At 42.3% G+C, this 23970-nt stretch overlaps 1 protein-coding gene across 3 annotated transcripts in view; it reads left to right on the plus strand.

The window, feature by feature from the left end:
* The first annotated feature begins 9238 nt into the window (after positions 1–9238).
* Positions 9239–23970, plus strand: part of CDCA7L (cell division cycle associated 7 like) — a 50881-nt gene continuing 36149 nt past the window's right edge. For 2 of the 3 annotated variants that reach the window (XM_068550518.1, XM_068550519.1), the window contains exon 1: positions 9240–9402. In XM_068550518.1, the coding sequence (XP_068406619.1) occupies positions 9379–9402 (24 nt within the window). In that variant the 5' untranslated portion in view covers positions 9240–9378. Of the gene's footprint in view, positions 9403–23970 lie in introns of all 3 variants that reach the window. The other variant, XM_068550517.1, reaches the window with a different exon arrangement.

The raw sequence follows: 23970 nt of genomic DNA on the forward strand, positions 1-23970 counted from the left end.
CTCTAGGTCAGTGTTTCTCAAAGTATAGTCTGAAGACTATTTGCACCAAACCTACTAGCATACTTGTTAAATGTGCAAATTCCTGGACTACACAACAGGTAGGGAGACCCAAAACTGAGAGGTGTCCCAAATAGCATGTTTTTAATGTTAAAACCAGGACAGTCCTGAGCAAATTGGGATGGTTGGTCACCCTAACACCAGACCTACAGAATCCAAATGTTAAAGGGTAGGGCCGATGTCTGCATTTTGAACAAGCACCTTGGGTGGTTCTTAGGCACTCTAACATGAGAACTACTACTCTAGGTATCTCTGGGCTTGATGGTCTAGGTGGACCTCTTTCCTTCTGGGCTTCATGCTACCTCCTTATTGGGAGGCATTCCCTAACGAAGGTAGAGTGTCTCCCTTTCTTGTCGTGGAATGTTGTGGAAATCCTAGCAGTCTCTCTGGCTGCTGATAGTAAGATCTTGAGCATAAAAAAAAAAAAAAAGTGAATCACTTCCTTTGATTTCTTCCTTTGGTCCTTAGAACAAGATGCAACACCAATGATTTTTCATGGTCGTGTGGGCTGGCCATGTGTAGTAGAAGCCTTATCTCCCCAGAGTTTCTCTGGCACATATCCAATGTTAGATAGCAAAATCCAGGTTGACATAGCAAAATAGGTAGTAGCCAAATAGACTAGGTAGTTTAAACAACAGAAATAAAAGAGCAACATACAAAAATCAATTGCATTTCTATTAGTAGCAGTGAACATATGGAAGCTGAAATTAAAAACCACTTATAAATACTATTTACAATTGCTTCAAAGAAAATGAATACTTAGGTATATACTTAAAAACATGTACGGGGGGCTTCCCTGGTGGCGCAGTGGTTGAGAATCTGCCTGCTAATGCAGGGGACACGGGTTCGAGCCCTGGTCTGGGAGGATCCCACATGCCGCGGAGCAACTAGGCCCGTGAGCCACAACTACTGAGCCTGCGCGTCTGGAGCCTGTGCTCCGCAACAAGAGAGGCCGCGATAGTGAGAGGCCCGCGCACCGCGATGAAGAGTGGCCCCCGCTCGCCGCAACTAGAGAAAGTCCTCGCACAGAAACGAAGACCCAACACAGCCCAAAATAAATAAATAAATAAATAAAAATGTAAAAAAACCAAACAGGATCTATATGCTGAAAATTACAAAATGCTGATGGAAGAAATCAAAAAAGGCAAATAAATGGAGAGATATAACTTGATTATGGATTGGAAGAATCAACATAATAAAGATATAGTAACTGGACCAGGCCGGTACCCAACCCAGGTTTGGCTGCTCGCTGCTCAAAAGCCCAATACTAGAGAGACAAGTGTTGGTGGAAAAGGAAAAGTTGCTTTATCCAGGAGACCAGCAACCTGGGAAGATGGTGGACAAATGTCCTAAGACCATCTCCAAGTTGCTGACTGGAGACAAAGGTTTTAAAGGCTTTGTGAGGGAGGGAGCTGCAGGGTACATGATCAGCTCGTGCAGAATCCTCAGGTTGTTGGCATCGAGGTGAAGTTTCGAGCATCACCAGTCTTCTGGTTTCAACTGCTCTGGGGTCTCTGTGCTTGTGGTCAGCAGTTTTCATCTGGTGGGCTCTGCTTCCTGTAAAAACAACTTGGGAATGTGTGTCAGGCCTTTATCGATAGCTTTCAGGGAACTGGGAATTTGGTGACTCTGCTGTGTGGCTGGTTTATAGTCTAAATTGTTGCCATTTGCCCTGCCCAGCAGCTATTCTTTATTTCTAAATCTTCACATTTCTTAGTCATTAATTCTTAAGCCAGCCTGCCTGGTTACAATATCAACTCTCCCCCAAGGAATCTATAGGCTTAATGCATTTCCTATCAAAATTCCAGCAAGATTTTATGTAGATATGGGTAAGCTTATTTTAAAACTTATATGAAAAGGCACAGACCCTAGAATAGTTAAAACAGTCTTGACAAAGATAAATGGGAGATTGGGATTGACATATATACACTATTGATACTATGTATAAAACAGTTAACTAATGAGAACCTACTGTATAGCACAGGGAACTCTACTTAATGCTCTGTGGTGACTTAAATGAGAAGGAAATCCAAAAAAGAGGGGATACACGTATATGTATAGCTGGTTCACTTTGCTGTACAGTATAAACTAACACAATATTGTAAAGCAACTATACTCCAATAAAAATTTTTAAAAAAATAAATGGGAGGAATCACTCTATCTGATGCTAAGGCCTTTAGTATACAGCTCCAGTTTATGCTGTGATATTTGCAAAGAGATATCAATGGAACAGAATAAAGAACCAGAAATAGACCCCCACACACATGCTCAAATGACTTTTGACAAATATGCAAAAGCTATTCAGTGGAAGAGGGATATCCTTTTCATCAAATGGTGCTTAAGCTATTGCGTATAGGAGGATAAAATGAAACTTGACCTAAATCCCACACCTTATACAAAAAATGAATGCAAAATGGATCACAGACTTAAATGTAAAATGTAGAACTATGAATGTTTTAGGGAAAAAAGTGATAAATCTCATCAAAACTAAAAAATTTTGCTCTGTGAAATCACGTGTGAAGAGGATGAAAAGACAAACTAAAGACTGGCAGAAGATATTTGCAAACCATGTATCTGACAAAAGATGAGTATCTAGAACGTAAAATGAATCTCACAACTCAACAGTAAAAAAAACAATCCAATTAGAAAATGGGCAAAAGACATGAGCAGACATTTTATCAAAGAGGATATAAAGATGACAAATAAGCACATAGAAACATGTTCAATATCATTAGCCATCAGGGAAACGCAAATTAAAACCACACTGAGACATCACTAAACACCTCTCAGAATGGTTAAAATAAAAAATATTGACAACACCAAATGCAGGAGAAGATGCATTTGGAACAGGATATTGGATCCTGGAGAAGAGACTGGATCATTCACACATTGCTGGCAGGAATGTGAAATGCTACAGCTGGTCTGCAAAAGTCTGTCAGTTTCATGTGAAACTAAAGTTGTAACTACCACAAGACCCAGCAAGTGTACTCTTGGGCATTATTCCAGAGAAATGAAAACTACATTTATACAAATGTTCATAGCAGCCTTATCTGTAATATCTCCAAACTAGAGTCAGCCCGGATGTCCTTCCACAGGTGAGTGGTTAAAACCTGTGGTACAAACATACCATGGACTGCTTTACTACTCAGCAATAAAAAGGAACAGACTGATAAACTACTTGGATGAATCCCCGGAGAATTATGCTGAGTTTAAAAGGCCAGTTGCAAAACCTGACATACTGTTCTCCAAAAGGTTATGTAACATTCTTGAAGTTATAAAATTTTAGAAATGGAGAACAGATTAGTGGTTACCGGGGTTAAGGCAGTGGGGATATGGGGGGTGTACAGGTGGGAGTGAGGGGGGTGTGGTTATAAAAGGGCCACAGGAGGGATCCTTGTGATGTTGGAAGTGTTCAGCATCTTGACTGTGGTGGTGCATGCACAGATCTACCCATGTGATAAAACTGTATACGGTAGGTCTAAACACACACACACACACACACACACACACACGCAAGTCAAGCTGGGGAAATCCAAATTGGATTGGTGAACTGAATCGATGCCAGTATCCTGGATGGGACAGGGTACTGTAGTGTACCGAAATGTTACTATTGAGGGAAACCGGGCAAAAGGTACACAGACTCTCTCTGAATTATTTCTTACAACTGCATTTTGTAGGGGAGGGGAAAATTTCCCTTCTATTCCTCTTGGTTCTTTTGGCTGGTCTAATAATTAAATTGACACAAGACAGATTAACAGGACAAAAAAACCCCAAATTTAATTTTTTATGCCCATAGGTCCCATCGGTATGGCACCTCAGAAGTGACCGAACCAGGCTGTTTATAAACCTTTTTCGAGGAAGAATCCATTGTGTGTGAAAATTTGACAAAACAAAAGGATTTGGGCTTACAGTAACAAATGAATGAAGAAGTAACAAAGTTTGTTTTTACAGCTTCCTCTGGGTGGAAGGATGTCCTGCATCCTCTGAGTAGGGAGGATTCCTTCCACGGGAGTTTTGTTTCCTGCTCTCAGGGGAACAAAGGAGGGTCAGCACGTTCTTCTTGGACTGGCTCTTTCTCAAGTAACTTTAATTCAAAATAATCAATATGCCAAAGTGGCATATTTGGGATGGCCTGTTCTGGACCCCATCAATGTGAATCAACAATGATCTCAGCACGCATTTCAACTAAAAATGACACTTTGAGAGGTGTATTTCAACCCTATTTCTGTCTGCCCCCAGAGAGGACAAAAGAAGCAAAATCTACTCAGAGATGGGATATTTGCTGCAGGGCCACATAATATTGCTGTATATTTGAAGCTGTAAGTGGGGAGGGGCTGTTAGAGATCTCCAGTGACGGCCAAGCGCCAGCTGAAACATGGAAGAACAAGGCTGCACAACGGCTGTGGGAGGGAGGCTTGTGATCAAGATGCCGGAGCAGGAGCTGTTAGCACGAATGCTTTGGCTCAGTTCTAGGGTTTCAGTTTAAAGACTCTCATGAGGATTGAAGACACTTAAACACTTTCAAGCACTTACAGTTTTACCCAGAAGTTAACAACTTCAGAAACTGCTGATTTCAGCCTGTGACTTTTGACTAATGTATTTTGATGGTTTAGTTCGCCTTTCTTTTTTTTTTTTTTTTAAACGGGAGTGCAGCAGAAAGCAAAAGATGAATTTATGATGCCAAGTAAATGGTTTGCTTGCATTGCCTTTTCCTTCAGTTTCAACCTTGTGGCTGAATTCCCTTTTTGGCTGTAATGTAGACACTGTTTTACCTTTTTTCTGAACATGGTTTTTAGACTATGAGTACATTCCAGGCACTAATAGTCTATACAACATGAGCTGTTTCTGAAAAAGTAGAACTCCATAGATTATTATTACTGTTGTCTTGGTTTTTGTTTGATTGTTTTGCTTTTCTTCCTACCATGGGGGAAGCATGTTAAGTATAATAGATTGTGACCATCACATCTCCCAGCTTTCCTAAGGAATCGCAAAAATGATGTCTCTTTACATAAGAAATCCTGTCAGCCTTTCCCGAGTGCCGTGGAGAACTGCAAGCTCTGGTAGATAAAATGCTTGACAGTTTGGAGTGTTTAGGAAGAAAGTGGAGAGGAAAGATGGAGTGGGAACAATTGTAGGAAAGAGACAAGGGAGCTGGTCTGTTGCTTTTCTTAAAAAACAAACAAAAAAACCCCTCAAAATATAATATTCCAGCTTCTTTACTCGGAGTCTGATTGAAACAGTCCACCTCCTCCTGTTTATAACAGGAGTGTGGCAAGGCTGTGCTTGCAGAATGACATTCTGTAACAAGCCATACTTAACATGCTTTCACAGTAGACGGCCTCTTAACCGTATTTCATAGATAGATATGATTTGCTTTGGAAGCAACTGTCAGAAAAGCTCAAGTCCTGTTGTACTCTGTTTCCTGAGCCCAACTGGGAATTTATGGTTATTGCTGTCATTACTTAGTCTTAAGATTAGACCGTGAATTTTATGCTGTCAGAAATTTCCTGGTGCTGGGCTCCAGTTAGCGATGTCAGGAGCTCATTTGGACTCAAAAGTTGTAAAAGAATCGAGACATGATAAGTAGGTCAGTGCCGAAAGCTGTGAAAGACATGGCGATCAGATAATCAGCCGAGAGCAACCATTTGGGACAATTTAGCCACATTAACGTCCTGATCATGTGTAGATTTTGGAAAAGAGAGACAAGGTGTCTGTGGTGGGGTAAGGGGAAGACTCTTGGAAAGAGTGCAGAAATACTTGAGATGAAAGAAATGTTCACATATTGAGGTATGGGGAAGTCATTCTGGCTTATACATGCATTAACTTGAATTTTATGCTAACTACAGTAGCCTGTTTGTGGCCTATCAAACATACATTGTAACTCTGCTTTAATTATTAAAGAAAAGGGCACCTTGACCAGAAGTAAAGAAAATCCATGTTAAAAATAAAGATTAAATGCCCTTCCTCCTGGAATGCCAATACTGGTTCTCCTTTAATGATAAGACTCCCTTCCCAGGTGCCAAGGCCATACTGTATGTGCTGGTCTGGCTTTTTTTGTGTTTTTTTTTGGAAACTTGAAGAAATGTATCCCTGACTTGTTTAATGTTCTTTGTTCTGACAAGATATAAAACTGTGCTGAAAAACCCTGCTTCTCTGGAGCAATTTCTCGGAGTAATCTGGGAAGCGGGCTTCTGGGCTATAGTCCTCAGTTTGGCTCAGATAAAATTCTTTTCTATTCTTATTATTGATTGTTCATCGATCATTTTCGTCGACACTTGCTATAAGTGGCGTCTACATGTTAAAATAATTACTTTCAGAAACAAATGGGGAGAAGAAACCAGAATCCTAGGCACAGTAAATAAGTAGGTTGGGATGATAGTACATAAGGAACCTGGTTCCCATTTTCTTAAGGTTTGAATTTCTTCCATTACCATCACTCCCCTTCCCCCATACACCAAGCTACCCTAATAGAGGCAAAAAGGGGAGAGTAGAGCTTAGCAGTAAGACTCATCTGGGTTCTAGCTTGGCTCTGCTAGGTCACCATGAGCAAGTTTTTTAAGCCCTCAAAGCCTCAGTTTCCTCCTCTGAAAAATGAGGATAGGATTATGTACATCACACGTTTGTGGCGATGAATGAGTGAAATAAAGCATAAGCAGTTCCTGGAACGTGGTCAGTGTTCAGTAAATGGAAGGATTATCACTACTGATACTACTCACAACTGTCCACCACTCTAGCCTTTTCAAAATACAATCACGTCTGATACTACATGTGTTCATCTTTGTAGGAATACTGTTGCACGGATTGGGCAGATATGCAGTATCCCCATTTTACAGAGGAGAAAAAGGAAGCTCAATGATTTGTCCCAAGGTCACCCAGCTGGTGAGCAGTTGACCTTGGATTGCAACCACGGTGGTTCTTTAAGCAAGGATCAGAATGACCTGGGTGATGATCAGAAGTCAGATTGCTGGGCGCCACCCGCAGAGTTTCCAATTTGGTAGGTCTGGGATGAGGCCCCTGAAACTGGATTTCTTCGCCAGAGTTCAGGTGATGCTGGTGCTGTTGGTCTTAAAACCCCACTTTGCAAACAACCAAGCTAGACTAGAGCAGTGGTTCTCCAATATACCTGCTCATTGCAGTCACCTGGAAGCTTAACAGAATCAACAAACCCATAACTGCCTCACATCCATGGATGTTCCGGTACCACAAATGTGATTCAGTCTTGGCACTAACATATAAATGCTTGATTGTTCCAAGTAAAAAAAAAAGGATAAATCTATAACAACTTTGGGAATTCTACAGTCTGGAAAAATGTGTCTTGTTTTTCAAAAAATGTAGTATTTTTTTCTTTTTTAAAATTGAAGTATAGTTGATTGACAATGTGTTAGTTTCAGATGTACGGCACAGTGATTCAGTTTGTATCTATATCCATATCTATCTATATATCTATCTTTTCTTTTTCAGATTCTTTTCCATGATAGGTTATTACAAGATATTGAATATTGTTTCCCTGTGCTCTACAGTAGGTCCTTGTTGGTTATCTATTTTACATATAGTAGTGTGTATCTGTTCATCCCAAACTCCTAATTTATCCCCCCCCTTCCCTTTTGGTAACCGTAAGTTTGTTTTCTATGTCTGTGAGTCTATTTCTGTTCTGTAAATGAGTTCATTTGTATCATTTTTTTTAGATTCCACACATAAATGATATCATACGGTATTTGTCTTTCTTTGTCCGACTTCACTTGGTTTGGTATTCTCTAGGTTCATCCATGTTGCAGCAAATGGCAAAATTTCTTTCCTTTTTGTGGCTAATATTCCACTGTGTGTATATACACCACATCTTCTTAAGCCAGTCGTTTGTTGATGGGCACTGGGGTTGTTTCCATGTCTTGGCTATTGTGAATAGTGCTGCTGTGAACATGGGGTGCGTGTATTTTTTGAATTATAGTTTTTTCCAGATATATGCCCAGGAGTGGGATTGCTGACACATATGGTAACCCTATTTTTAGCTTTTAAAGGAACCGTCATACTGTTCTCTGTAGTGGCTGCACCAACTTACATTCCCACCAACAGTGTAGGAGGGTCAAAAAATATAGTATTAATACGAAATATCTGTAGAGCCAACTATTGAGAGAAGTTTTATAGCAAACCTGCTACAACTTCAGGACAATTTATCTACCACCCTCCCCAATACTTATTTCAAGCATTCCAAAACTTCCACCCACTTAATTTTTCACTCTTCATACCTGAAAACTCTAAGAAGTCTTCCCTGACCTGGTAGTACCACTTTCCTTTTCTCTCCTGCCATCTATTATAACTTCAAATTTACATTTATTTGCATGCTATTACTGAAATTATTATCACCATTAACTAAAGGTATTATCTGAATTCATTGTTAATTAATCAAGTTAATTAATTATATTATTATTACACTTATTTACGTCATTACTACATTTATATTATGTCGGTGGCTGGTTCCCAGACTGTAAGCTCCAACAGAGCAGGGGCCTGTTTTTTGTTCAAGCTTGTGTACACAGCGCCGGACACACAGTAGTAGGTGTTCAGCCAATATTTGTTTATCAGCGTTCCTGACCTCTAAAACTCTCTGTCTAGTGAGGCTGGAAGGCCTACGGGTACAATGTATAGAACAGACCGTTTAAAGTTCCAGGGAGGTTTGCAGTTCCCGACCCCCGGGGGCCTTGATTGCCAGTTTTGCAAAGCGAACCCCGAAGCGAATGTTTTGAGAGGCGTCAGAACCCCGCCCCTTTACAACTACAAAACAAGTTTTGAGGCAGCCCTAAAATGCTTTCCCGGATCAGAGACACCGATTGCCGCAGAGGCTCTGCGCTCCAGGGTACTACCTGGAACAAACCCTGCAAAGATTCGGCGGGCGCCGCAGCCGGGCGTGCCAGCGGGAGGCTGCGCCGGGACTGCCCCCTCTCATTTCTCCCGCGCGAAACCGGGCCGGACGGCTCCACTCCCTCCCTCCACTGCAGGGGGGAGCCCGGCGCCCCCAGATTGGCAGCCACCTCGGGCGGCTCCCAGCTGCAGCCCCTCTTGCGCCGCCTGCAAAGCGAAGTTCACCGGTCGCGAAGTTTGGGTCCTGTGAGAGGAGCCTCGAGGGCTGGCGCCGCGGCGCCGAGTGGGCGGCGCGGGGCGCTCCCCCTGTCCCGGGCGCCGAGTGCGCCCCTCCCCCGGCCCGCCGGAGCTCCGGGCGGAGCGAGCGCGCTGCGAGGCCGCGGGCGACCTCCGTGCGCCGGGCCCGTGGCGAGCCAGGCTCCCGTGGCCGCGTGCTGGGAGGAGGCCGGAGCCCAGCGGGGAAGAATGGAGTTGGCGACTGGCTCGCAGGTGAGGATCTGGCCGCCCGCCGCAGCCCCGGACGCACCCTCGGCCTGCCTTCCCTTTGCGCTTGGCCCTGCGCCCCGCCTTGGGCTGGAAACGTGGCCCTCGGCTGCCGCGTTGTGGATCGGGCGCGCCCAGTCCCGCCGACGCCGGAGCGGGTACGCTCCGCAGGTGTGTGCGGTGTTTACGGTTGCGCCACCTGGAGCGGAGAGGCTGGGTGCCGCCGCACGCGGGCGCTCGTCGCTGGCCCGGGTGGGGCCTCGGGGTAGCCCGCTGGGTCGCTGCGGCCGATAGCCCCGGGAGCGGATGAACTCCAGGGCAGTGCAGGCGGGGAGGCCGCAGCGGCGCAGCGACTGCGTTTGCGGTGCTCGTGGGACTGGGGGAGGGGGAAGCTTTTTCGGTGCGCGCCCCCCACTTTTTCCGGCATTGGCAGGGAGATGAGTTTAAGTGTGATTTTCTAAAAAAACGTAGTCGAGAATCGGGCCAATTCAAGTTGGATAATGGAGTTTAAAAATAGTTGCTTTTGTATGTCTTCTAGAACTTTTGGAAATGTTTTTAAGGAACTTGTAACCGTTTGGGGGAACTGGCAGCGTCATTAGACCAGGTTAAAAAACAAAAAGCCCCAAGCTCCCAAACCGTGTATACAGCACCACCGCAGGTACCCATTATGGTTTTAACTAGGTCTTAAAAATCTCATTAACAAGCTCCCAAATATTACAATGGGTGGTGGGATGTGGACTTAGCTTCAGTTTTCTTTTTTACTTTTTAAAAGCGCTTTTCTCTACTTTCTAGTAATGAATATACATAATTTATTCAGAGGTAAGCAATAAAAACTTTTTCAAACGAACTAAAAATAAACCTTTTAGAAAGGAAGCAGCTTGTAGGAGCCCGAGAGATGCTTTGTATGAGGGTTGGGTTTTTTCTTGCTTTTGTGAGCGCCTCTGACTCACTGCTTCCACCTTACCTTTGGCTGGTGTTTACCTCCTTTCTCCACCTGGGTGCTGGGCATCCGCAGGATTTGGGAGACGCGAAGCGACCGGGGCCCAGCTGCCGGGGTGGCCGGTGGTACCTGAGCCCGTGACGCTGTCACCTGCCTGGGTCTGGCGGCAGATTAAAGACCAAGCCACTAATAGTCGCTTTGGCCATTTGGTGATTTCTGAAAGGCTTCCTGAAAGTGGACACTTGAGAAAAATCTATTGTGGATGTTTAAGAGAAAGAGTATTTTTTAAATTTCTCCAGTGAAGTGAGATATTAAAAGCAAGGAAAACTAACTCAAGAAGGGATGGGACAGCCTTAGTTATTGTTTTTGTTTTTGCCACTGACCTTTACCATATAATTAGTATCCTAGGCTTTTAGGAGGTTTGGGTTTCTCCAGGATTTAAACCCTTCTGGAAGGAGCTTGTGAATTTCATCAGAAGATGTATCTTGATGATGTATCATTTCTGAAACCTGTTCTTCTGGTGGTGTTGCATCATCCACCACTTATATACACAGTTCCTGCTTAAGAAATTTAAAATGTCCCAGAATGTGTAGTTGGAGGTGAACATTTTACTGTCAAATAATGAGGCTAACTTTTGGTAGCTCTAAAGTGTTAAGTAAACTATTTACCATGTGGCCGGTAAGCCACAAATTGTATCTGACCCATTATGCACCCATTAGGGCAAATTACTCTTGTAAGATGATCAGGTTTTTGGTTTTTTTTTTCTCCCTTGTCAAAAGACCTCCTAATTGACAGGGTGAATTAAGATGTGTTAGGATTTTTCCAGTGGAAATGTTACTGTTGATCATAATTTAAGTGTGGGTGTATTATAGCCTCTTTAATTTAAATGGGTGGAGAGTGGTTCTAGGGGGTGGGCAGGTGACTGCGAATAAGAGCACTCAATGAACACATCAGGCCCAGCAGGATGTTAAGTTCCTGTGGTTCTTCTCTGTACTTCAGCCTTAACACATAAAGCAGTGTGATGAACGGCCTGAAGCGGCATGAGTGCACACTGAAGGACGGCTCAGCCCAGTGTGCAGTGGTTTTTAATCTAACGCCTACAGCAGATATAATTTCCATCCCTTGTAAGGTATAGAGCTGGAAGGGGCTTCAGTAAAGCAGCTTAGGCCCGATGTTATGAGTAAAGGGAACTAGGCGGGGAGGAAACAAGAAATTCGTTTAAACTCTGAACTCCTTTCTAGCCTCTGCTTTTCTGCAGCCTCAACAGTGTGTCGGATTTGATGTCCTCTGACAGTGATCACACCTCCCCTGGGCTGTAGTCCTTGTTGGGCTGACCACTGTGTCTTTGTGCTTTTGTATTGAATGATAGGAATAATGGCCAGTAAAGACGAGGGGATGGTCCCTTACTGAGAGCGCTCAGCAGTGAAGCTTGCAGGAGCTGGCGGATGGGACTGCCTCAGCTTCCTAGCAGAGAGGCTGGGAGGTCCTGAATGTCAGTGTGGTCCTTTTACTGTCTTCTACTGCTAGGGTGCAGGTTGGACCCTTAGAGAAGGAAATGATGCTAAATGTTCTCATGAATATGCACGGAACATGCTGTTTGGAGGAGAAAAGGCATTTTTCTGATAGTGACCTCACAGCCACAAAGTGTACCCATCTGATCCTGTGGCTTAAAATGTGTGCCCAGAGCCCCAGAAACTGGTCACAGAGGGGGGTCGTTTGTGACTTCTTAGAAGGCCAGCACATTCGTCGTTTTGATGTACTGCTGACCTCCCATCCATAAAAGAGCTGAATTCTCAGTGATCAGGAGAAACCTCAGATAGCACAGCAATTCCGATCTGGTCAGGTACACAGGACAGAAAACTGTAAGATACTTATGTGACTTAAAACAGTTTAGGAACAGTACAGTAAGTTAACAAAAAAGTTCAATAAAGCCATTCGAATAGAGTAGTCTAGGCGTCCTAGTTTTACATCGCCCTTGAGAGTTCTCTATTACTCTCTTCGAGCTATAGTTTAGACTTTTTACCTCCAAGATACAGTTTTGTTTTGTAAAGGACATAGCTTTATGCATCAAAGTGGAATTGATGCAGGCTACATGGGGAGGGATCGAGATAAAATATTTTGGGGACCATTTCCTTTTCCTTTTGAAAAGCAGTGGTTTGTGGATGTTTTTAAACAGGACCATTCAGAGGCACAGTAGGCATATCGCTGAAGTTAACGTGCAGGATAGTTTTCTTCCATAGTGGTAAATGCCAGCACCCTGTGTACAGTGCAAAAATAGGTTGTGGAGTCTCGCAGTGAAAGGGGCCAGAACTTTAGTTCAAGTAGTTGATGGCTTCCTGCCTGTTTTTCTTCCTGATCATCAGTTTATGCCAGAAGACCCCCCTGACTGGGTTAGTCCATTTGTCAGATGTTCTTTTAGCACCTACTGTGTGCTAGATATTATGTCAGTTATGGTGGAAGAAACAAAGACAGAAAACACTGTTCGTTCCCCAGCCCCCCGCCATCAAAGGTCACCCTGGAACTCCTTGCCTCTTCTGCCTTTGCCAGAGCTCAGCTGGCTCCTGCTCTGAGCTGTAGGGACCTAGGCGGCCTTGGGTTTCGGGGATGGGAGAAGACCTTAAGAGTCATCCTTCCCCAATCCCCCAACCTGCCCCGCATCCTCCAAGGAAGGGAGATGATCATTTCCTTTTAAAAGTCATGCTGTGCTAGGTGCTTAACATTAACAGATTTAAGCCTCACTGTAGTTCTCTGAAGTAGGTTGTATTATCTGCATTTTAAAGATAAGCCTAATAGAGTGATTTGCTCAGGGCAGCCTGGCAAGGAAGGAGCTGAGCCAGAGTTCTGTCTCCAGAGCCGGGGCTTGACTCTTGCTGCTAGAATCACCAGGTCTTGTGAGGTCACACAACTTTCACTGAAATGTTATGAGGCTAGAAATCCTTCCTCAACTTACCATGCCTTTGAGATAAGCAAGGACACACCAAGTTTAACGTACTATTTAAATAGAAGAGCGCTTTGGGGTTTTCTTATGATACCTTTGCCCCTCCCTTTAAAGAGAAGGGCTGGGGTGTTAACAGCAGCTGGTCTGGTTCTTTTTAAGGAACTGGACAAGTTATGCTTTGAGTAAGATTCCTTGGATGCTGTCTGTTAAAAGTCAGCTTGGGAATATGAATAAGATCCACAAAGTTTTTACATAGGAATGGCTTTTAGATGAATTTTGTATTGTGCAAGTAATACGCTGTTCATAGAAGCCGAAAAGGAAACAAAAATTGAACTATTGCTCTACCTCTCTACTCCCTGGGCATCATTTTCTAGACATTTTCCATTCAGTGTTTGCCTGTGTCCAAGTCACCATTTTTGCTTAACTTTTATAGTATGATTGCTGTTTGAATTCTGCTTTCTTTAGCGCCGTCAGTACTATATTTCTGAGTAGCTTGGAGGTCTTTATGGTTTTCATTTTCAATGACTGTGTAATGTTTCATTCAGGTGTGTATTTTATGTTGAAAAGTTTTAAATTATTAACAAATAAATTTAAGAAACTTTGCAATGAATGTCTTGGGGTGGTACATACCGTGTGCCCTGTGTTGAAGTCAACGCTGTTTTTAATTGCTGTTTCCCTGTCATGTACTTACTGTCTGGTAGAATGTGCGTGATTTTCAGTAGATGGGAACCTCTCATGTACTTCTTTTCTAAGGCATTTCCCCATTTGTTTTTCTGTATTAGCTGAGAGAAGGCACTTTTTGCCCAGGTTAGAATCAGGGCTCATGATAACTGACCTGAAATAATGACTGTTTTCGTCCTGAACTTAGAGCCTCTAAGTTAAGCTTTCTTTGGTCTTGCTTATTTTAACTATAAATCATCTTCTAGATGGCATTCCCGAAAATGTGTGTTCATTGACGTTCGGATGTCCAAAGGTCAGACAGTAGGTTCACTCATTATAAAGTGGTTACTGAGAGCTAAAAAAAAAAAAAAAGAAACTGTATTTCTTGATGTGGGTGCTGGTTATAATGGGTAGGTGCAGTTTGTAAAACTTCACCAAGCTCTGCACTTAAGATCTAGGCATTTTCTGGTTGCATGTTGCACTTAAAACATTAACAAAGGAGCATGTCGAATACCAAAGTAGGAAGTACGAGTCCTGAGGACTGTGCTTCTGGGCAGTCCAGGCTACCAGGTGTGTGGTGACACCTTCCCAGGTGTCTCGTGTCCTACCAGTTGAACCCGTATCCTCAGGGCTGGACATGGTCCAGGGATCCCTCCCCACAAACCCCCTCTCCCATTCCCCCAAACCCTCCATAGTAGCAGCACTGCTGTGTGGGCAGCCCCCCATATTTAAGCTCTACTACTGGAGGATCCCATGGACCTGGCGAGTGCCGTGCATTTGTGAGTGAGCTCTGGCCTTTGAGTCTTTTAGCACAAGCCCTGGCCCTCCCTCAGCTGCCTGCTGGTAGAACTCCTCCTCTGTTAGGAGGGCCCAGGATTTACCCCCCGGTAATGGTTGATCACCCCAAATCACGTGGCAGGCCACATTGATAATTATCCCTGTGTGTGAAGGGCCTGGCATATCGTAGCTGTTAAACGTTTGTTGAATTTTTTAAGAAAGATGGTTTAGGGTTGTCAGTGTATAGTGAGTGCAGGCATGAGTTATGACAAGATGGTGCAGGGCTTCTGGCAGTTTTCTCTTGGTCTAACTAATGGTGGAGGCCAGTTCGTACCTGTTCCAGAGGCCTGGAGGTGTGCAGTCCCACCCTGCCCGTGCAGGAGATTTTCTCATTAATCTCCAGTTTTGTCTTTAAAAGTCATGCCTATTCCGTGATACATTTTTATTTGTTTTAATACAAAAATGCTATTTTAAACTATTCTTGTGGGAAAAAAATTCCCCTCCCCTGTCCCACCTGTGGTTCTGAGAGCCCTCGGGCTGTCACTGAGCTCCCCAGCGTAAGGAATGGAACTGCCAAGTATAGAATTTAGCAATCAAACCTTTAATAAACACTGAAAGAGGAAAGATACCTCCTTGCCCTGTCCCCCACCCAACACTGTCTTTTCACTTAAAGCTCCGTGACTCTGAGGGTGTTTAAGACGGGTGGGAAGCTTTCACTGATACCGAATTCCCTAAGAATATTTTTTAATGCAAAATGGCTAGTGCCCTTTATTTTGTTCTCCGTTAGCATTGGTTTAAAATGGAAAGTTAAGAAAAATAAAAGTACATTCAACTATCATCTTTTTTTTAGTTTTGATTTTTTATTGAAGTATAGTTGTTTTACAGTGTTGTGTTAGTTTCTGATGTACAGCAAAAGTCATTCAGTTATACATATATATATTCTTTTTCATATCCTTTTCCATTACGGTTTATTATAGGATATTGAATATAGTTCCCTGTGATGAACAGTAGGACCTTGTTGTTTATCTGTTTTATATACATTTTATTATATATATTTTCATATAATATTTGCAAATCCCAAACTCTTAATTTATCCTTCCCCCACCACCCCCTTTCCCCTTTGGTAACCGTAAGTTTGTTTTCTATGTCTGTGAGTCTGTTTCTGTTTTGTAAATAAGTTTATGTCATATTTTAAATTCCACGTAAAAATGATATCATGGTATTTGTGTTTTTCTAACTTACTTCACTTAGTATGATCATCTCTGGGTCCATCCATGTTGCTGCAAATAGTATTATTTCATTCTTTTTTATGGCTGAGTAATATTCCATTGTATATATGTACCATACTTTATCTGTTCATCTGTTGATGGACGTTTAGGTTGTTTCTATGTTTTGCTTATTGTGAATAGTGCTGCTATGAACATAGGGATGCATGTATCTTTTTGAATTATAGTTTTGTCCAGATGTATGCCCAGGAGTGGGATTGCTGGATCATATGGTAATTCTATTCTTAGTTTTCTGAGGAACTTCCATACCGTTCTCCATCGTGGCTGCACCAGTTTACATTCGTGCCTACCAACAGTGTAGGAGTGTTCCCTTTTCTCCACACCCTCTCCAGCATTTGTTATTTGCAGACTTTTTAAAGATGGCCATTCTGACCAGTGTGAGGTGATAACCTCCCTGTAGTTTTGATTTGCATTTCTCGAATAGTTACCGATGTTGAGCATGTTTTCATGTGCCTGTTGGCCATCTGCATGTCTTGTTTGGTGAAATGTCTATTTAGGTCTTCTGCCCTTTTTTTGGTTGGGTTGTTTGTTTTTTTGATATTGAGCTATATGATCTGTTAGTATATTTTGAAAGTTAGACCCTTGTCGGTCACATCATTTGCAAATATTTTCTCCCATTGTGTAGGCTGTCTTATCATTTTCTTCATGGTTTCTTTTGCTGTGCAAAAGCTGATTAGATTATTTAGGTCCCATTTGTTTAATTAATTAATTAATTTTTTAAAATGTCTTTATTGGAGTATAATTCTTTACAATGCTGTGTTAATTTCTGCTTTATAACAGTGAATCAGCTGTACATATACATATATCCCCATATCTCCTCCCTCTTGCATCTCCCTCCCACCCTCCCTATCCCACCCCTCTAGGTGGTCACAGAGCGCCGAGCTGGTCTCCCTGTGCTTTGCAGCTGCTTCCTGCTAGCTATCTGTTTTACATTTGGTAGTGTATATATATGTCAATGCCACTCTCTCACTTTGTACTAGCTTACCCTTCCCCCTCCCTGTGTCCTCAAGTCCATTCTCTACATCTGCGTCTTTATTCCTGTCCTGCCCCTAGTTTCTTCAGAACCACTTTTTTTTTTTTTTTTAAGATTCCATATATATGTGTTAACATACGGTATTTGTTTTTCTCTTTCTGACTTACTTCACTCTGTATGACAGATTCCAGGTGCATCCACCTCACTACAAATAACTCAGTGTCGTTTCTTTTTATGGCTGAGTAATAGTCCGTTGTATATATGTGCCACATCTTCTTTATCCAGTCATCTGTCAGTGGACGCTTAGGTTGCTTCCATGTCCTGGCTTTTGTAAATAGAGCTGTAATGAACATTGTGGTACATGTCTCTTTTGGAATTATGGCTTTCTCAGGGTATATGCCCAGTAGTGGGATTGCTGAGTCATATGGTAGTTCTATTCTTAGTTTTTTAAGGAACCTCCATACTGTTCTCCATAGTGGCTGTACCAGTTTACATTCCCACCAGCAGTGCAAGAGGGTTTCCTTTTTTCCACACCCTCTCCAGCATTTATTGTTTGTAGATTTTTTGATGATGGCCATTCTGACCAGTGTGAGGTGATACCTCATTGTAGTTTTGATTTGCATTTCTCTAATGATAAATGATGTTGAGCATCCTTTCATGCGTTTGTTGGCAATCTGTATATCTTCTTTGGAGAAATGTCTATTGAGGTCTTCTGCCCAGTTTTGGATTAGATTGTTTGTTTTTTTCATATTGAGCTGTATGAGCTGCTTGTAAATTTTGGAGATTAATCCTTTGTTTGCAAATGTCTTCTCCCATTCTGAGGGTTGTCTTTCGTCTTGTTTATGGTTTCCTTTGCTGTGCAAAAGCTTTTAAGTTTCATTAGGTCCCATTTGTTTGTTTTTATTATTTCCGTTTCTCTAGGAGGTGGGTCTAAAAGGATCTTGCTGTGATTTATGTCATGGAGTGTTCTGCCTATGTTTTCCTCTAAGAGTTTTATAGTGTCTGACCTTACGTGTAGGTCTTTAATCCGTTTTGAATTTATTTTTGTGTATGGTGTTAGGGAGCGTTCTAATTTCATGCTTTTACGTGTAGCTGTCCAGTTTTCCCAGCACCACTTATTGAAGAGGCTGTCTTTTCTCCATTGTATATGCTTGCCTCCTTTATCAAAGATAAGGTGACCATATGAGCGTGGGTTTATCTCTGGGCTTTCTATCCTGTTCCACTGATCTATATTTCTGTTTCTGTGCCAGCACCATACTATCTTGATTACTGTAGCGTTGTAGTATTAGACTCTAAAGTCAGGGAGCCTGATTTCTCCGGCTCTGTTCTTCTTTCTCAAGATTGTTTTGGCTATTTGAGGTGTTTTGTGTTTCCATACAAATTGTGAAACTTTTTGTTCTAGTTCTGTGAAAAATGCCATTGGTAGTTTGATAGGGATTGCATTGAATCTGTAGATAGCTTTCTGTAGTATAGTCATTTTTCACAATGTTGACTCTTTTAATCAAAGAACATGGTATATCTTTCCATCTGTTTGTATCATCCTTAATTTCTTTCATCAGTGTTTTATGGTTTTCTGCATACAGGTCTTTTGCCTCCTTAGGTAGGTTTATTCCTAGGTATGTTATTCTTCTTGTCGCAGTGGTAAATGGAAGTGTTTCCTTAATTTCTTTTGCAGATTTTTCATCATTAGTGTATAGGAATGCAAGAGATTTCTGTGCATTAATTTTGTATTCTGCTACTTTACCAAATTCATTGATTAGCTCCAGTAGTTTTCTGGTAGCATCTCTAGGATTCTCTATGTATAGTATCATGTCATCTGCAAACAGTGACAGCTTTACTACTTCTTTTCAGATTTGGATTCCTTTTATTTCTTCTTCCTCTCTTATCGCTGTGGCTAAAACTTCCAAAACAGTGTTGAATAATCGTGGTGAGAGTGGGCAACCTTGTCTTGTTCCTGATCTTAGTGGAACTGATTTCAGTTTTTCACCATTGAGAACGATGTTGGCTGTGGGTTTGTCATATACGACCTTTATTATGTCGAGGTAAGTTCCCTCTGTGCCTACTTTCTGGAGCGTTTTTATCATAAATGCGTGTTGAATTTTATTGAAAGCTTTTTCTGCATCTATTGAGATCATCAGCTGGTTTTTCTCTTTCAGTTTGTTAATATGGTTTATCATATTGATTGATTTGCATATATTGAAGAATCCTTGCATTCCTGGGATAAACCCCTGTTGATCATAGTGTATGATCCTTTTAATGTGCTGTTGGATTCTGTTTGCTAGTATTTTGTTGAAGATTTCTGCATGTATGTTCATCAGTGTTATTGGCCTGTAGTTTTCTTTTTTTGTGACATCGTTGTCTGGTTGTGGTATCAGGGTGATGGTGGCCTCATAGAATGAGTTTGGGAGTGTTCCTCCCTCTGCAATATTTTGGAAGAGTTTGAGAAGGATAGGTGTTAGCTCTTCTCTAAATGTTTGGTAGAATTCGCCTGTGAAGCCATCTGGTCCTGGGCTTATGTTTGTTGGAAGATTTTTAATCACAGTCTCAATTTCAGTGCTTGTGATTGGTCTGTTCTTATTTTCTATTTCTTCCTGGTTCAGTCTCGGCAGGTTGTGCATTTCTAAGAATCTGTCCATTTCTTCCAGGTTGTCCATTTTATTGGCATAGAGTTGCTTGTAGGAATCTCTCATGATCCTTTGTATTTCTGCAGTGTCAGTTGTTACTTCTTTTTCATTTCTAATTCTATTGATTTGAGTCTTCTCCCTTTTTTTCTTGATGAGTCTGGCTAATGGTTTATCAATTTTGTTTATCTTCTCAAAGAACCAGCTTTTAGTTTTATTCATCTTTGCCATTGTTTCCTTAATTTCCTTTTCATTTATTTCTGATCTGATTTTATGATTTCTTTCCTTCTGATAACTTTGGGGTTTTTTTGTTCTTCTTTCTGTGATTGCTGTAAGTGTAAGGTTAGGTTGTTTACTTGAGATGTTTCTTGTTTCTTGAGGTAGGATTGTATTGCTATAAAGTTCCCTCTTAGAACTGCTTTTGCTGCATCCCATAGGTTTTGGGTCATTGTGTTTTCATTGTCATTTGGTTCTAGGCATTTTTTGATTTCCTCTTTGATTTCTTCAGTGATTTCTTGGTTATTTAGTAGCGTATTGTTTAGCCCCTATGTGTTTGTATTTTTTACAGATTTTTTTGCCTGTAATTTGTATCTAGTCTCATAGCATTGTGGTCGAAAATATACTTGATATGATTTCAGGTTTTGTAAATTTACCAAGACTTGATTTGTGATCCAAGATATGATCTATCCCGGAGAATGTTCCACGAACACTTGAGAAGAAAGTGTATTCTGTTGTTTTTGGATGGAATGTCCTGTAAGTATCAATTCAGTCCATCTTGTTTAATGGATCATTTAAGCTTGTGTTTCCTTATTTATTTTCATTTTGGATGATCTGTTCATTGGTGTAAGTGGGGTGTTAAAGTCCCCTACTAGTATTGTGTTACTGTCTATTTCCCCTTTTATGTCTGTTAGCATTTGCCTTATGTATTGAGGTGCTCCTATGTTGGGGTGCATAAATATTTACAATTGTTATATCTTCTTTTTGGATTGATCTCTTGATCATTATGTAGTGTCCTTCTTTGTCTCTTGTAATAGTGTTTATTTTAAAGTCTATTTTGTCTGATATGAGTATTGCTACTCCAGCTTTCTTTTGATTTCCATTTGCATGGAATATCTTTTTCCATCCCCTCACTTTCAGTCTGTGTGTGTCCCTACGTCTGAAGTGGGTCTCTTGTAGACAGCATATATACGGGTCTTGTTGTATCCATTCAGCCCATCTGTGTTGTTTGGTTGGAACATTTAATCCATTTACATTTAAGGTAGTTATTGATATGTATGTTCCTATTACCATTTTCTTAATTGTTTCGTGTTTGTTATTGTAGGTCTTTTCCTTCTCTTGTGTTTCCTGTCTAGAGAAGTTCCTTTAGCATTTGTTGTAAAGCTGGTTTGGTGGTGCTGAATTCTCTTAGCTTTTGCTTGTCTGTAAAGGTTTTAATTTCTCCGTCGAATCTGACTGAGGTCCTTGCTGGGTAGAGTAATCTTGGTTGTAGGTTTTTCCCTTTCGTCACTTTAAATATGTCCTGCCACTCCCTTCTGGCTTGCAGAGTTTCTGCTGAAAGATCAGCTGTTAACCTTATGGGGATTCCCTTCTATGTTAATTTCTGCTTTTTCCTTGCTGCTTTTAATATTTTTTCTTTGTATTTAATTTTTGATAGTTTGATTAATATGTGTCTTGGCATGTTTCTCTTTGGATTTATCCTGTATGGGACTCTCTGCGCTTTCTGGAGTTGATTATTTCCTTTCCCATATTAGGGAAATCTCAACTATAACCTCTTCTAATATTTTCTCAGTCCCTTTCTTTTTCTCTTCTTCTTCTGGGACCTCCTATAATTCGAATGTTGGTGTGTTTAATGTTGTCCCAGAGGTCTCTGAGACTGTACTCAATTCTTTTCATTGTTTTTTCTTTATTCTGCTTTGTGGTAGTTATTTCAACTATTTTATCTTTCAGGTCACTTATACGTTCTTCTTCCTCAGTTATTCTGCTATTGATCCCTTCTAGAGAAACTTTCATTTCATTTATTTTGTTGTTCATCACTGTTTGTGTTTGCTCTTTAGTTCTCCTAGGGCCTTGTTAAAAGTTTCTTGTATTTTCTCCATTCTGTTTCCAAGTTTTTGGATCATCTTTACTATCATTACTCTGAATTCTTTTTCAGGTAGACTGCCTATTTCCTCTTCATTTGTTTGGTCTGGTGGGTTTTTCCCTTGCTCCTTCATCTGCTGTGTGTTTCTCTGTCTTCTTATTTTGCTTAACTTACTGAGTTTGGGGTCTCCTTTTCGCAGGGTGCAGGTTCGTAGTTCCCGTTGTTTTTGGTGTCTGCCCCCAGTGGCTAAGGTTGGTTCAGTGGGTTGTGTAGGCTTCCTGGTGGAGGGGACTAGTGCCTGTGTTCTGGTGGATGAGGCTGGATCTTGTCTTTCTGGTGGGCAGGATCACATCCAGTGGTGTGTTTTGGGGTGTCTGTGACGTTATTATGATTTTAGGCAGTCTCTCTGCTAATGAGTGGGGTTGTGTTCCTGTCTTGCTATTTGTTTGGCATAGGGTGTCCAGCACTGTAGCTTGCTGGTTGTTGAGTGGGGCTGGGTCTTAGCATTGAGATGGAGATCTCTGGGAGAGCTTTTGCCATTTGATATTACGTGGAGCCGGGAGGTCTCTGGTGGACCAGTGTCCTGAACTCAGCTCTCCCACCTCAGGCTGAGGCCTGACACCTGGCCGGAGCACCAAGACCCTGTCAGCTACACGGCTCAGAAGAAAAGGGAGAAAAGATAAATAAAATAAACAAGTTATCAAAATAAAATTTTTTTAAAAGTATTATTAAAAATAAAAACGTAAAAAAGTAATAAAAAAAAAAAAGAAAAAGAAAGAAAGAAGAGAGCAGCCAAACCTAAGAACAAATCCACCAATGATAACAAGTGCTAAAAACTATACTAAAAAAAAAAGGACAGATAGACTCCCAGGACAGAAGGTAAAAGCAAAGCTATACAGACAAAATCACACAAAGAAACATACACATACACACTCACAAAAAGAGAAAAAGAAAAAAAATATATATATGTGTATTAAAAAAAAAAGGAAGAGAGCAACCAAGTCAATAAACAAATCTACCAATGATAATAAGCTCTAAATACTAAACTAAGGTAAACATAAAACCAGAAGCAAACTAGATGCAGAAAGCAAACCTAAAGTCTACAGTTTCTCCCCAAGTCCACCTCCTCAATTTGGGATGATTCGTTGTCTATTCAGGTCTTCCACAGATGCAGGTACATCAAGTTGATTGTGGAGCTTTAATCCGCTGCTTTTGAGGCTGCTGGGAGAGATTTCCCTTTCTCTTCTTTGTTCGCACAGCTCCTGGGGTTCAGCTTTGGATTTGGCCCCGCCTCTGCATGTAGGTCGCCTGAGGGCATCTGTTCCCGCCCAGACAGGACAGGGTTAAAGGAGCAGCTGATTCGGGGGTTCTGGCTCACTCAGGCCGGGGGAAGGGAGGGGTATGGATGCGGGGCGAGCCTGCGGCGGCAGAGGCCGGCGTGACGTTGCACCAGCCTGAGGCGCGCCGTGCGTTCTCCCGGGGAAGTTGTCCCTGGATCACGGGATCCTGGCAGTGGCGGGCTGCACAGGCTCCCGGGAGGGGAGGTGTGGATAGTGACCTGTGCTTGCACACAGGCTTCTTGGTGGCGGCGGCAGCAGCCTTAGCGTCTCATGCCCGTCTCTGGGGTCCGCGCTGATAGCCGCGGCTCGCGCCCGTCTCTGGAGCTCGTTTAGGCGGTGCTCTGAATCCCCTCTCCTTGCACACCCTGAAACAATGGTCTCTTGCCTCTTAGGCAGTTCCATACGTTTTCCCGGACTCCCTCCCGGCTAGCTGTGGCACGCTAGTTCCCTTCAGGCTGTGTTCATGCGGCCAACCCCAGTCCTCTCCCTGGGATCTGACCTCTGAAGCCCGAGCCTCAGCTCCCAGCCCCCGCCCGTCCCAGCGGGTGAGCAGACAAGCCTCTCGGGCTGGTGAGTTCTGGTCGGCACTGATCCTCTGTGTGGGAATCTCTCTGCTTTGCCCTCCGCACCCCTGTTGCTGTGCTCTCCTCTGTGGCTCCAGAGCTTCTCCCTGCCGTCCCCCGTCTCCACCAGTGAAGGGGCTTCCTAGTGTTTGGAAACTTTTCCTCCTTTAAAGCTCCCTCCCAGAGGTGCAGATCCCTTCCCTAGTCTTTTGTCTGTTTTTTTCTTTTTTCTTTTGCCCTACCCAGGTACGTGGGGAGTTTCTTGCCTTTTGGGAGGTCTGAGGTCTTCTGCCAGCGTTCAGTAGGTGTTCTGTAGGAGGTGTTCCACATGTAGATGTATTTCTGACGTATTTGTGGGGAGGAAGGTGATGTCCACATCTTACTCCTCTGCCATCT

This window comes from Eschrichtius robustus, chromosome 8, assembly GCF_028021215.1.
Source record: "Eschrichtius robustus isolate mEscRob2 chromosome 8, mEscRob2.pri, whole genome shotgun sequence".
NCBI classification, from domain to species: Eukaryota; Metazoa; Chordata; class Mammalia; order Artiodactyla; family Eschrichtiidae; genus Eschrichtius; species Eschrichtius robustus.